General features: G+C 42.5%; 1 protein-coding gene across 3 annotated transcripts in view; it reads right to left on the reverse strand.

Moving 5' to 3' along the window:
- Positions 1-15,625, reverse strand: part of mtmr14 (myotubularin related protein 14) — a 67,577-nt gene that overhangs the window by 11,146 nt on the left and 40,806 nt on the right. For all 3 annotated transcript variants that reach the window (XM_012960368.3, NM_001097244.1, XM_012960369.3), the window contains 4 exon segments: positions 14,658-14,731; positions 13,915-13,973; positions 11,642-11,780; positions 11,120-11,299 (listed from right to left, as the gene is read on the reverse strand). In XM_012960368.3, the coding sequence (XP_012815822.1) occupies positions 11,120-11,299; positions 11,642-11,780; positions 13,915-13,973; positions 14,658-14,731 (452 nt within the window).

Here is a 15,625-nt window from a genome sequence, read left to right on the forward strand (position 1 = left end):
AGCGCCACGAACCCAGCCCCTTTGTATGGGATACACACCTGTCACCCGACCCAGTCCCTGCCGAACCCGTCCGTGTCCATATGTGAGCCGCTCTGCATAGTTACCGCTAGTAAGCGGGTGGTTGCTAGACAACCCGTCCATAGTAAGCGGACATAGCAGTCCGTGTGCATAGGCTGTGCCATATCAGTTGGCGCTTCTAGTGGCCACATCTTTAGCTTGGCCCAGGGTGGTCTTCAGATCCACTGGTCCTTTTACTAAGGTTCAGAGGTCTGTGCCAACCCTATTTCCAGCTATGTGGTTCAAACAAGGAAATCCCCCAGGGGGGGTTTTATAGTTCAGCCGCACCATTTACTAGGATGTTGATTTATATTGCAGAAAGTTTAGCCCTATTGTAGGGCCCACTCATTATCAGCAGGGGCATTATTAACGGACCCGGGTATGGAGAGATGTCCCCACGCGGGGCGCCATCAAAAGTGGGTATCAGGATCAAGAAATACAGGGGGCACGCCTGCTGCCCCACGGTGTGTAGTATCTGGGAAACATTTGTGGCAGAAAGTTAGTTCCCTGGTACATTTATATATGTTTTTTTATGTTTGTTAACTGCTGTATATGTAAGTCCTGTATGTTTATTGTTGCTTAGCAACAAGCTTTGGCGCCCTTTTTGGGTTTAAAAGGCGTTCTCTATGTTGTACAACACTGCTGTCCCTGATGAAAGTTCCTGTAGGAACTGAAACGTCGGACTAATAAAGAACCCCACTTCTCTATTAATCGTTTAAAGCCTCTGATGTTTAAATAGCCTGTGAGTGCCGGTCTATTCCGCTTTCCTAGACATTCCTACACTGCCCTGGCACCCAGGTATCGTTTATGACTTTTGGTGTGCAGCTTATGAACTGTTTGTACCTATATTGGATTTTGAAGCAGCACCCAGCCTATGATTATTTGTACGTTGGCATTTCGCACATTAGTTTATCTGCTTGACCTACGGAGGTTCCCTACAACACGGCTTTTTACCCAGCATAAGATTGGACCATTCTTGATTTTTTCGCCCGACTCACAGAGGAAATGGATGAAGGTGTCTCACAAGTATCCTTTTCGGTGGATACCAGTCAGGACTTCACCTTCAAGACTACAGATAGGATATTATTTAGGATATTATTTACAGAAACCCCTCTGGATGTTGCTGTGAGTAAATCAACCACAGATATGTATCATGAAATTTTACACCTAAGGAAAAGGGAACTGGATCTTCAATTGCATGGTGTATATCTATCTAACTACCATAGACAAAGACTGATCCCTAGGGGTTTCAGAATCAACAATATACCCACTATAGGCCGTAATAACCCTGAATTCTGTAGTAAATGGTGTGGTATCCTTAATCACTGCTCATTTGACTTACTGTTACTAGTTATTGAACAGGTTGGGGGTGAACTCTCCACAGTCAGGCATGAGCTTAATCTGTTGGAGACACAATACACTGACTTATTGAAAACTGACAATACCAATGACTGGTTAAACAAATTACAGCTCACTGTTGATAAGTATAAACATGACCTAACTAATTTTAAACAAAACAAACTTAAGAAAGTGTCAGATGACTACAAACAAAAACGGGTTTACGGGTGGCTGCTAGGTATCAAAACCGACACCCGTAACCATAGACCATTGAGACGGAAAAGATTACCTAAGTCCTTGCAGACAATCGATAGCTCAGAACAATCCACTGACTCCGACAATAGCACAGTGCCCAAACCTTTTTTAGGGGTAACAACCCGCTCCCAAAAAGACAAAGGAAACGTAGACACACCAGATGTGGGGGGCGGGCACACAAGCAGCAAACCTCCAAGGGGAAAGAGAACATAATCTTTAATCTTAGCAAACATGTTATGACGGAAGGTGAAATTTCCCTTCTGTCCAAAGGGCTCTCTTTTGTCCCCTCTACCCCACCAGACACTTTTGACACACTTGTTGACATACACAGGTTCCAAAGAAAACTCAAACTGAAAGAACACTTCAGAAACTCACCCACACAAGAACACTCCAGGTTTAGAGGCAAGAGCACTTTTGAACCCTCTAACACTCCCCCCACGATACGCACGTTTGGGAAGGTACTGTCATTAGAAGCAAAACAGGCAGGCGACACACACAGGGTCCGACATAACCTCTCCCCATCGGAGCGCCAAGCCATCCGCACACTCAGGGAAGACCCCGACTTGGTTATTAGACCTGCTGACAAGGGGGGCTCGATAGTTTTATTGGACTATTCCTATTACAGAGAGGAGGTGTTACGACAACTCTCAGACGCACACACTTACAGGTTACTACCTGGAGATCCTACGTTCAAGTTCAAAGCTGAGCTTGATAAATGTCTATCCATGGCCCTGGGGGCAGGCTGGATCCCTAAGGACATACATAACTTTCTGACAACGGAATACCCCCGTACACCAATTATTTATACTCTGCCCAAAGTTCACAAATCCCTCTCCTCTCCCCCGGGTAGACCAATTATCTCGGCCGTGGGTTCCCTATACCAATCTGTCTCTACTTACATTGACTCCTTCCTACAGCCCCTAGTACAGGACATGTATTCCTACACTCAGGACTCAACACATGTCATTAAGAGACTGAGGACACTGGGCACTATCCCAGATGACTGTATCCTAGTTACGATGGACGTCACCAGTCTATATACGGTGATACCACATGACCAGGGGATAGGAGCAGTGAGGGAGGCCCTGACCACTAACAATACTAGCAACACACCAACAGAATTTTTGCTCCAATTGCTGGAACTCACACTCACAAGAAATTTCTTTCGGTTCGAAGACCAGTTTTATCTACAGACCTCGGGTACGGCCATGGCTTCATACGCCAACCTCTATATGGCACAATTTGAATCAATCCACCTACTTCCTTTATTACATACAACAATTTTGGTGTATTTTCGCTACATAGACGATTTGTTCTTGATATGGACTAAGGATGAGGAATCACTGCTTGCCTTCCACGAGTACCTGAACAACCTTGATTGTCCTATTAAATTAACCATTAATTTTGACAGAGACAATATTGACTTTTTGGACCTTAACATTTTTAAGGACCAGCAGAAACTGGGCACAAGACTATACAGGAAACCTACAGACCGAAACTCCATCCTCCATGCATCTAGCCACCATCCCCCAACAACGATTAGGGGTATCCCATACTCACAATTTCTGCGGGTGATTAGAAACAACAGTTCGAGTGACACAGCCAAGATCCAACTACAAGAAATGTTTGAAAGATTCCTTGACCGAGGTTATACTGAAAAACTCTTAATAACACAACTGGAGAGAGCTCTCGAACATAGCCAGGACACACTTCTCTACAAGACACAGAGACACGACGGAACATCCTCTCCACTTATTTTCACCACTACGTTTTCTTCCACATCTCAAGTATTATCCAACAGTATCCATAAGAATTGGCCTATGGTCAATCAAGATGAATCACTGTCCCTATACCAGGCCCAAAAACCCCTGATGGGATATAAAAGGGGTGATAGCCTGAGAGACTTGTTGGTAAAAACAGACTTTAGAGGATCAGGTTCCAAACAAAAGAATTGGCTATCCTCCATTCAGAAACTTGGCTGCTATAGATGCCCTGATTGTGTAACCTGTAGGTGTATGTTGACTGGACCTGATTTCCCACATCCCCATACGGGTAAGAGACTGAAAATACGCTCAAGATTGGGCTGCCTATCAACGTTTGTGGTATATATTATCACGTGCCCATGTGGCCTATACTATGTGGGCAAAACTGTGACCACACTCAGGGAACGGATTGGCAATCACCGGTCCACCATCAGCAAGGCCCTTAAAGAGGGGGAATCAAATCAGCCTGTTGCATGACATTTTCTGCTTATGCGCCATACCCTTCCCACATTTAAATGTATGGCCATAGACCATCAGCCAACCCTCCCTAGGGGAGGCAACAGGGACTTGGCCCTTCTCCGTCGAGAATCACGTTGGATCTATAAATTGGACTGTGTGGCCCCACGGGGCTTGAATGAGACATTACCCCTTGGCTGTTTTATTTAATAATGTTACCCTGACTAGCATAATGTTCTCTTTCCCTATGATTATACTCTGCATTCCCTTGGTCATATGAATAATGTCCCTCTGCCCCTTTACACATGGTTGCATTGTCTTGTGCTACATTCTCCTTACTAAGTAATGAATTTTGCAACATTGCATGATACATTCTGTCCAAATTCTTAGCTAGGCATTCCCTGAACACCTCTGTCTTATGCACATACTTCAAGTCTGCTTACGGAACTAACTTTCTGCCACAAATGTTTCCCAGATACTACACACCGTGGGGCAGCAGGCGTGCCCCCTGTATTTCTTGATCCTGATACCCACTTTTGATGGCGCCCCGCGTGGGGACATCTCTCCATACCCGGGTCCGTTAATAATGCCCCTGCTGATAATGAGTGGGCCCTACAATAGGGCTAAACTTTCTGCAATATAAATCAACATCCTAGTAAATGGTGCGGCTGAACTATAAAACCCCCCCTGGGGGATTTCCTTGTTTGAACCACATAGCTGGAAATAGGGTTGGCACAGACCTCTGAACCTTAGTAAAAGGACCAGTGGATCTGAAGACCACCCTGGGCCAAGCTAAAGATGTGGCCACTAGAAGCGCCAACTGATATGGCACAGCCTATGCACACGGACTGCTATGTCCGCTTACTATGGACGGGTTGTCTAGCAACCACCCGCTTACTAGCGGTAACTATGCAGAGCGGCTCACATATGGACACGGACGGGTTCGGCAGGGACTGGGTCGGGTGACAGGTGTGTATCCCATACAAAGGGGCTGGGTTCGTGGCGCTGGCAGTTTCTCCTTGATTATGAAATGCGGACTGCTGTAAGGCGCTCCATAGCGCTTGACTGTCTGCATATATTTGAGCACCGGATCGGTGCGATGTGTAATGATACATGTGCAATGGAATACAGTTTCCCCTTACTCCCTCCACCTACCCCTCTAGCTCACATCCATGGGCACGCTTATATGATTGCCCTGGTACGTTTATATATGTTTTTTTATGTTTGTTAACTGCTGTATATGTAAGTCCTGTATGTTTATTGTTGCTTAGCAACAAGCTTTGGCGCCCTTTTTGGGTTTAAAAGGCGTTCTCTATGTTGTACAACACTGCTGTCCCTGATGAAAGTTCCTGTAGGAACTGAAACGTCGGACTAATAAAGAACCCCACTTCTCTATTAATCGTTTAAAGCCTCTGATGTTTAAATAGCCTGTGAGTGCCGGTCTATTCCGCTTTCCTAATATATATATATATATATATATATATATATATATATATATATATATATATACACACACACACACACAAAAATAAAGCCCTATGGGATGAATCCCTAACATCAAAGCCCAAACCTTTGACTCACTGTTCTTGTGGCTGAATGGAATTAACTTCCACCAACAATAGTGGGAACCCTCCCAGAAGAGATGGGGCTGTTATAGGAGCAAATAAAGAGCAACTTACTAATATATTACAGACATTATAGATGTCAGACAGGCAGGTGTCCTGATACGTTTGACCAAATAGTGTTTACATTTATCAAAAGATCTGATTGCCGAATACTCCCCATACTGCTGTATATCTTCATCAGGCAAAACTACACTGAGCACCCAGAAATGTAAAAGCTCTATGGGCATTGATATATAGTCTAGGACTAATCTGCCTTGTTTCAGTACTGTATAAGGAGGCAGATATTCCAATAAAATGAAATATAATCAGAATTTGTTCTTCAAAGTGAAGCGTTCTAAATTCATTCTTTATAGGTTCAGAATTTGTCATTACAGTGAACGGCAGACATTTTTTTTTAGGTATTCTTAGTACAGAAATGAGTTTCCTAAGATTTTGGGAGGTTTAATGATCAGAATAGTGATTAAGTGAAACCCAGACTTTCATGCTGCCACAGCTGGGAAACAGACCGAAGAGCGTGTGATCCAACGGCAGGCAGGAAAATAATGAACATTCTGCAGCCTACATGGGAGCGGAAGTACAGGAGGCAGCTGGACGGCACACAAATGATTATATTTAATTACTCTCAGGTCAAGGAGTGGCAGTGATTCCAGCAATGGCATCAGGTCAGAGCTGCACCAATCAGCTAAAATCGTTAGCAGCAGCACCGGTGTAGCTGCCTCTGTCAGTGGTGCTTCTTACAGCCCAGATAAGGTGTTGCAAGGACACCTTTAGGATACTGGCACCCCCCATACCCTTGCATTGAGGTCACTGGCATTTCAAGTACACAGAGGCCCAAACAGCCCCCCCCCACCAGCCCAATAAATAGTGAGTGTCTATGGCACCTTACAGCAGCCCCTCTGGCATTTGCCTGAACCCACAGATTACCAGTCCGGGCCTGGCTACCCATCATCGAACTTGAGCTTCTTTCAGGAATTTTTATCCAATTGGTACCTTTCATTGCTCTTGCATTTGGGGTGTTAGTAACCCCTAATATCTCTCCATTAACTACGTTTTTTAAAACTCTAAACTAAAATCTAAACAAAGCATGTACTACTATCTAAAGCCAGAATGAAGATCAATTTGCTGTTATATATACTATGTTCTCTGTTCACCCTGCATACCGGATTGGCACCACGTTATTGTCTATCCTAAAATCAGGGCCCCCCAATGCTCCCGACACAGAATTGCAGCTTCGTTAGCCAATTTTCCAAACATAATGAACCAAACAGCTCAGCTTTATTCCAGCACAATTTTAAACACAATGCAATAGATGCTGCTAATGAATATTTATTTTGGATAACAAAGAACTATCCCCAAGTGCTCTAGAAGTTCTCAAACAGGAAAAAAATAAACTTTCCAAACTTGTAAAAGCTTAACCCATGGATGTGCAGATCTGGCCGCTAAGCACAAGGACTCTGGTTTCTTATTTACCTCATAATTAACTTTTCCGCATGATGTAGACCAGGGGTCCCCAACCTTTCTTACTCGTGAGCCACAGTCAAATGTAAAAGGACTTGGAGAGCAACACAAGCACCATAAAAGTTCATGGAGGTGCCAAATAAGGGCTGTGATTGGCTATTAGGGGCCTCTATGCACACTATCAGCTTACAGGGGCTTTATTTGGTAGGAAATCTTGTTTTTATTCAACCAAAACTTGCCCCCAAGTCAGGAATTCAAAAATAACTACCTGGTTTGGGGGCACTGAGAGCAACATCCAAGGGGTTGGGGAGCAACATGTTGCCCCTGAGCCACTGGTTGGGGATCACTGATGTAGACAATGCCTGGAGCCCCAAGCAGCCCCAAACGCTTGCATTTTGTATTTAAGACCAAACACTTACTGATTTCAATGTATGGTAGCCCAACGATGATCAGCATACTGTAGATATTGTACGATTCATCATCTGGGCAGGTCTCAACATTTTATTTGCTTCTGCACTATGTTGGTCAGGGTATGGGGCACTGCCAGATGAGGAATTAAAGAGAAGCAGCAGCTCACTTTCTAATGTTCCAATCATTTGGCTTGAACTAATGGAACAATACAGAACAATATATCTATTTATCAATTTATAACGCTAATTGACTGCTAAAAATTCCGGTGAACAACAGAATTAAAAAGAAGACGAATTGCAAAAGGCATCAACTCGGGATACCACTTCATGTTAACATAAAATGCAAAGGGTTAGAACATAATAACAAAGACCAATGGCAACTGTGATTAAAAGCAAATCTTGCAAAATGGGACTTGCAAAGTCCCTGAGTTCTGATCTGAAGGAGGACTTACCCATAGGGGGCCTAAGTTGCATACAGTATGTGAATGTCGGCCCTGCCAAATGCAGGCAGTGCTTCATTAGGGAGCTCAGAGACCTGACAAACCCGGGCAATCCTATAGCACTTTTCAAACATTTATCTTTAGATTTGCCCACAATTACATACAAAGGCAAAGACGAAAATGGAGATGTCTAAAACATAGACAGAGTTCAGCAAAGCTTTGCACAATGCATACTGGCCTGCAAGCAATTTAATACCATTTCTTTTTCATTCTTTTTACCCCCCTGTACAGAATCTGGGCACATGAAGGAAATAGAGGGACACTGATGGCTGTTGAATAATATTCATTTTGTGCTAGTTTAGCTTTGCTGTACCCCTAGCAGACAAATTTAATGGATAAAATATTTGGGGGCAGGAAGACTTGAGATCTAACAAAATCAGAAAATCGATATCCAGTACAATATGTGATTCCCACGCCGGTATTAGCACTTTCCTGTTCGTCAGCTCTAAATAAAGTCTATGCCTTCTGTGTTGCTGAGCAGTCTCTGCTGCCACCATCAGTTTTACACAAAGGGTTTATATATTTACTTCAGAAATGGTACAAAGGGTAAGATGATTGAGGGTACAAGGATTTTATAACCAATCAACACATTCCAATTCAGCTTCTGGCGACAATTAAAAACCCAAGTGGTTATTGTTTCAATGAATCTACTTCATTAGGCAGAAGAGTGCACAAACGGGTTTTCCCAGTAAGTTTTCAAGCCATAATACTGTCTCTACTTGGAATAAGGTCCTCAGTGGGGTCCCTCAGGGTTCTGTACTGGGTCCACTTTTGTTTAATTTGTTCATAAATGACTTAGGGGAGGGTATTATGAGTAATGTATCAGTGTTTGCAGATGACACAAAACTCTGCAGACCAGTCAATTCTATCCAGGATGTGACATCCCTGCAGCAGGATCTTGACCAACTGGCAATCTGGGCAGCTAAGTGGCAGTTGAGATTTAATGTGGATAAATGTAAGGTCATGCACCTGGGATGTAAAAATATGCAAGCACCGTATACCCTTAATGGGACTGCACTAGGCAAATCCATAATGGAGAAGGACCTTGGAGTCCTTGTAGATAATAAACTTGGCTGTAGCAAGCAATGCCAGGCAGCAGCTGCAAGGGCAAACAAGGTTTTGAGCTGTATTAAAAGGGGTATAGATTCACGGGAGGAGGGGGTTATTCTTCCCCTTTACAGAGCGCTGGTAAGGCCCCATCTAGAATATGCTGTTCAGTTTTGGTCTCCAGTGCTCAAACAGGACATTACTGAGTTAGAGAGGGTCCAGAGAAGGGCAACTAAGCTGGTAAAGGGTATGGAAAGTTTCAGTTATGAAGAAAGACTGGCCAAGTTGGGTCTGTTTACACTGGAGAAGAGGCGCTTAAGAGGTGACATGATAACTATGTATAAATATATAAAGGGATCATATAATAACCTTTCTAATGTTTTATTTACCAGTAGGTCCTTCCAACGGACACGAGGGCACCCACTCCGTTTAGAAGAAGGGAGGTTCCATTTAAACATTCGGAAAGGATTTTTTACAGTGAGAGCTGTGAGGTTCTGGAATTCCCTCCCCGAATCAGTCGTACTGGCTGATACATTATATAGCTTTAAGAAGGGGCTGGATGGATTCTTAGCAAGTGAGGGAATACAGGGGTAGGGGGGATAGCTCTTAGTACAAGTGAGGGAATACAGGGGTAGGGGAGATAGCTCTCAGTACAAGTGAGGGAATACAGGGGTAGGGGAGATAGCTCTCAGTACAAGTGAGGGAATACAGGGGTAGGGGAGATAGCTCTCAGTACAAGTGAGGGAATACAGGGGTATGGGGGATAGCTCTCAGTACAAGTGAGGGAATACAGGGGTAGGGGGGATAGCTCTCAGTACAAGTGAGGGAATACAGGGGTAGGGGAGATAGCTCTCAGTACAAGTGAGGGAATACAGGGGTATGGGAGATAGCTCTCAGTACAAGTGAGGGAATACAGGGGTAGGGGAGATAGCTCTCAGTACAAGTGAGGGAATACAGGGGTATGGGAGATAGCTCTTAGTACAAGTGAGGGAATACAGAGGTAGGGGGGATAGCTCTCAGTACAAGTGAGGGAATACAGGGGTATGGGAGATAGCTCTCAGTACAAGTGAGGGAATACAGGGTTATGGGAGATAGCTCTCAGTACAAGTGAGGGAATACAGGGGTATGGGAGATAGCTCTCAGTACAAGTGAGGGAATACAGGGTTATGGGAGATAGCTCTTAGTACTAGTTGATCCAGGGACTGGTCCGATTGCCATCTTGGAGTCAGGAAGGAATTTTTTCCCCTCTGTGGCAAATTAGAGAGGCTTCAGATGGGGTTTTTTGCCTTCCTCTGGATCAACTAGTAGTTAGGCAGGTTATATATAGGCACTATGGTTGAACTTGATGGACGTATGTCTTTTTTCAACCCAACTTACTATGTTACTATGTTACTATGTTACTATGTATATTGCATGGTCTGAAATACGGGCTAAGCCAAGTGCTTCAGTTCTTACATCAATTAATATGTGTATTTCAGACTTTACTTCTCCTTGAAGTGAAGAAGACCATACAACAGCAGAGCAGTACCTGTAAACATTTAATGGTCTAGACCAGCGGTTCTCAACCTGTGGGCCGGGACCCCTTTGGGAGTCGAACTACCCTTTCACAGGGGTCGCCTAAGACCATCGGAAAACACATATTTCCGATGGTCTTAGGAATAATTTTATTGTTGGGGGTCACCACAACATGAGGAACTGTATTAAAGGGTCGCGGCATTAGGAAGGTTGAGAACCACTGGTCTAGACACCTCCAGGATCTGTTATAACAGTATTTTTGCATGGTATTTTAGTGTCAGTATCACTTTAAGTTCTTGTGCTTTAACCAGGAATTCATCCTTTTCCATGTAAGAGTATAATTCTTGCCCCATATCTCCATCCAAGCACAGGAGAGGTAATTAGGGGGCAGCAGTAGGCTGGGATTGCCTTGGGTGGCAAAAAGTCTACAAGTGCCCTTGGACACTTCAGCCCAGTTCGGAAAAAAATAATGCCTAAGAGGTCAGGCTAAATTGCCGAGACTGTCTGCCAGTGACAGAATATTACTTCTGATCAGAGGACCCAATGACTTACATATAAAGCCTACAGCTGTAAAGTCCTACATTACAACCCTCAGCATCAATGCCTATTTGACCCTTGTCTTGTTAATCCTCAACACCACAGGCATTCAGCCAGTATAAAAAGGGTCATGCGTATATGTTAAACACACATCCCACCTGCGCTGTGGCACCTCGAGGGGGCTGCTCCCAGGTCTCAGGAAATGGTCCGAGTGGTTGGAAGAAGAGGAGCTGGATGACTTCGCTTCAGTCACAGCTGGCTGGAATGGGCGATCCTCGGCAGAAGGCTGACCTCTGCTCCAAAACACCGTCTGCGGAGAGGAGGCACGGGTCTTCTTCCTGTTAATAAGGGACCAGCATTTATAAAGAGTTTTGTATGTAGGATAGGCTGTCCTCACAATGACATGAACACACGAGTATCACTGATAATATGACATCTCACTGTATATTGTAAGCAAAATAACAGCAATTCAGAGGGCTCAATGGACAATAAAACCCAAAAATCCCCAGGGGACTGGCAATTTGTATAGATGAAACACTGTATTCATAAACAGGCTCCATGGTTTCTTGTTACATCATGGCAATGGCACATTACGTATTACCAAGCCAGAGCTACTAAAAAATGGGGGGTGGGCACCCCAGTCCTTTACAGAATCCCCAATGAATACAGATATATCTCACCAAACAGCTTGGCCCTGGTTTCCAAAAGTCATCAGCTCTACAGGTTCACAGTTATAGTTTCCATAGGCGCCAGGGGAATCTTCAGTGATAACGGAGAAGTCACTGCTGAGACTGTTGGCACTGCCACGGTCCCTGCGTTCTGGGAAAGACCAAAAATACAAGATTCAGAGACACCCCAACTGGTTACCTACCCTATTAGCACCAGGGCTATGCATAGGATGGGTACAGCTTGCAGCCTGCACATTACAAAGGACATAGGGCCCGATTCACTAAAGTCCGAAATAAGGAGTGCTATTTATAGCATGCGTTAAAAATCTTATCACTTCTTATTTTTCGCTCGATTCACTGAAAGGACACTTGTCATAATTAAGAAGCGATGTTCTTGGCGTTATTTATCTTGCGACAACATATTTTCAAGCAATATATTATGCAGCACACAACATTTTACGCAGCACGTTGCTTGAAAATATGTCGTCGCAAGATAAATAACGCCAAGAACATCGCTTCTTAATTATGACAAGTGTCCTTTTAGTGAATCGAGCGAAAAATAAGAAGTGATAAGATTTTTAACGCATGCTATAAATAGCACTCCTTATTTCGGACTTTAGTGAATCGGGCCCATAGTGTCTGTGGTCAGTTTATATGGCAAAGAAATATCTCTAGAGAAAGTGTTGAGCTCTGTTTTCACCTTGAGATAAATATGCCCCAGAGAGTATATTTTGTGGGTGCAAATTTAATGTTTGGCATCTTACTTAGCATGGGGTGTGAATGACACACTTTGCACTAATAGCATTGGGCACACTTGGATATGTATATTCAAATATATCTGATCACATATATTCTACTATCTACTAATAATCATGGGATCGGATGGTAACGTTGTTTATTGAGTATAGGTACGGGATCTATTATTCAGAAACCAGTTATTCAGAAAGCTCTCAGTTACAGGAAGGCCATCTCCATTTTAATAATTAAGATTCAGATTTTAAAAGGGTATTTCCTTTTTCTCTGTAATAATAAAACAGAATCTTGTACTTGATCCCAACTAAGATATAATTACCCCTTATTGGGGGCAGAACAGCCCTATTGGGTTTATTTAATGGTTAAATGATTCCCTTTTCTCTGTAATAATAAAACAGTACCTGTACTTGATCCTAACTAAGATATAATTACCCCTTATTGGGGCAGAACAGCCATATTGGGTTTATTTAATGGTTAAATGATTCCCTTTTCTCTGTAATAATAAAACAGAATCTTGTACTTGATCCCAACTAAGATATAATTACCCCTTATTGGGGCAGAACAGCCATATTGGGTTTATTTAATGGTTAAATGATTCCCTTTTCTCTGTAATAATAAAACAGAATCTTGTACTTGATCCCAACTAAGATATAATTACCCCTTATTGGGGCAGAACAGCCATATTGGGTTTATTTAATGGTTAAATGATTCCCTATTCTCTGTAATAATAATACAGTACCTGTACTTGATTCCAACTAAGATATAATCACCCCTTATTGGGGGCAGAACAGCCCTATTGGGTTTATTTAATGGTTAAATGATTCCCTTTTCTCTGTAATAATAAAACAGTACCTGTACTTGATCCCAACTAAGATATAATTACCCCTTATTGGGGGCAGAACAGCCCTATTGGGTTTATTTCATGGTTAAATGATTCCCTTTTCTCTGTAATAATAAAACAGTACCTGTACTTGATCCCAACTAAGATATAATTACCCCTTATTGGGGGCAGAACAGCCCTATTGGGTTTATTTAATGGTTAAATGATTCCCTTTTCTCTGTAATAATAAAACAGTACCTGTACTTGATCCCAACTAAGATATAATTACCCCTTATTGGGGGCAGAACAGCCCTATTGGGTTTATTTAATGGTTAAATGATTCCCTTTTCTCTGTAATAATAAAACAGTACCTGTACTTGATCCCAACTAAGATATAAATAATCCTTATTGGGGCAGAACATTCCTATTGGGTTTAATTAATGTTTAAAATAGTTTTTAGTAGACTTTATGGAGATCCAAATTACAGAAAGACCCCTTACCAGGAAAAGTCATTCTGGATTACAGTTCCCATACCTGAATATAAAGGGATGTCCTGCCCTGTGGGCTAAATAGTGAAATACATGTTATTCTACCTTGATTCTATAGAGCCTACAAGCACGTGAGAGATCTATATGGGGTTTGCCTTTCATATTTATCAGTGTATAAATGCACTACTTTCAGCTGCCAGTGGAATAAATGTAATGCCACCTACTCAGCAAACAGAAATCTTCCAGAGATATCGCAGATTCACGAGGCTGGGAACTTTTCCTCCTACAAAAACAAAGTCAATATTTAAAGAACACTTTTTAATCATAACAGAAAGAGATGCCATTATATATTTTTTGGGCCAAAGTAATGATGAATGAAGCTCTGTGAGGTCACAAACACAAACAAGGGCCCCTAACTCATTGCTAAAGGGCCACAATACCGTATATGCAATTTCCATAATGATTTTCTATAATACAATAAAAATGTGACATATATACAGACCCCCCTGTATTACACCCAGTTTTCCCCATAGTTAAGCCAATAGCGAGACATTGCTTAGCATTTGAAACACTGTATAAAGAAACAACATATCTTGAAACTCAATATGCAAATAAAATGAAACTTTTTTATTTCTTTAATTGAATTGTATTCACTCAATAATCTTTTAAGTAAGAAAAAAAATCATTAAAGAATAATGTCCTATTTAAGGGAAGATTTTCCTTTCTTGTATAAAGTAGGAAATTCCACGGAGTGCTTATGAAATTGGAATCCGGAGCAACACGTGCTTTCCTATATACACCTCGGTGTGCAGCAGGTCCCAGCCTGGGAACCTTTCCAGCGGAGAATAAATTAAATAAAGTGGGTCAGGACACTAGAGGTTTGATGGCCTCCATCGATATCCCCAAGCTGGTTCTGTTAACGAGGTCAGATGCATTTTTTTTTCCCTTTACCAAGTCAGGCTCTTACCATGCTTTCCTGCCTGATGAGGAGAACTCATCTGAAGTGATGTGCTTCAGAAAATTGAAGCAGAAGAAGAATATCTGGATGGTGGGGAGAAAGGAATTGTGTCAGAGACTGTGCCGAGCGCAAGATAAAACTGCTGTTTGATAACCAATACATGCCCTAAAGAGACAGTAACAAAAATGTTTATATATATATGTCTAACAGGGTTACACAGGTATGCGAAAATAAGTAGGATCATTTGCCTGGGTGCAGTACTACAAAAAGTACCGCACTCACAGGTACTGAAGTTTCAGCTGTATCCACAGTATCTATATATGCTACTGTATAGTAGCATATATATATATATATATATGCAAAAGAAAGTATATATAGGCAAAATAAGAAAACTGTCACACTCAGGGTTTCTATAATATGCAAAAAGGAGATTTTATTGCATCCTGAGAAAGGAGGGGTGTCTTGAGAAAGATCCGTAGCAGCACTTAGTCATAAGCCCTGTGAGTGCTCCATTTTTTTACATGTGGATATTTATTTCTTTAGGACACACCAGGGCCATTTTCTCCTATATTGGGAGTTTATTACAATTGTTTGTTTATTGTCAATGTTGTGGTCCCACTAGAAGACCTTTCTCAAGACATACAAACAGAATAGCATCATTCCGGACTCCTGACTATATCTATCTATCTAACTATCTATCTATTTTAGACCTTACAGAAGCCCAGCAAGCAAGGCAGTTTGTTTTTAGCAAAAGATGCCACCTGGTCTATGGACCCTGATTTGGAAAGCCTCAGTGTTCTCCCTCCAAAGAAGTGTTCATTTCAGTGTTGGACTGGACCACCTAAACACCAGGAAAACTCCAAGTGGGGAGTCAGCCAGGTGCCAGTGGGCCCTTCTGCTGATCCAACCATTTGGCTTTGTATGGCTGTCCCATGGCTAGTCCCCATTTCTGTATGAGAACAAAGAGGAGGAATGGA

Source organism: Xenopus tropicalis, chromosome 4 (assembly GCF_000004195.4).
Source record: "Xenopus tropicalis strain Nigerian chromosome 4, UCB_Xtro_10.0, whole genome shotgun sequence".
In the NCBI taxonomy this organism is placed as follows: Eukaryota; Metazoa; Chordata; class Amphibia; order Anura; family Pipidae; genus Xenopus; species Xenopus tropicalis.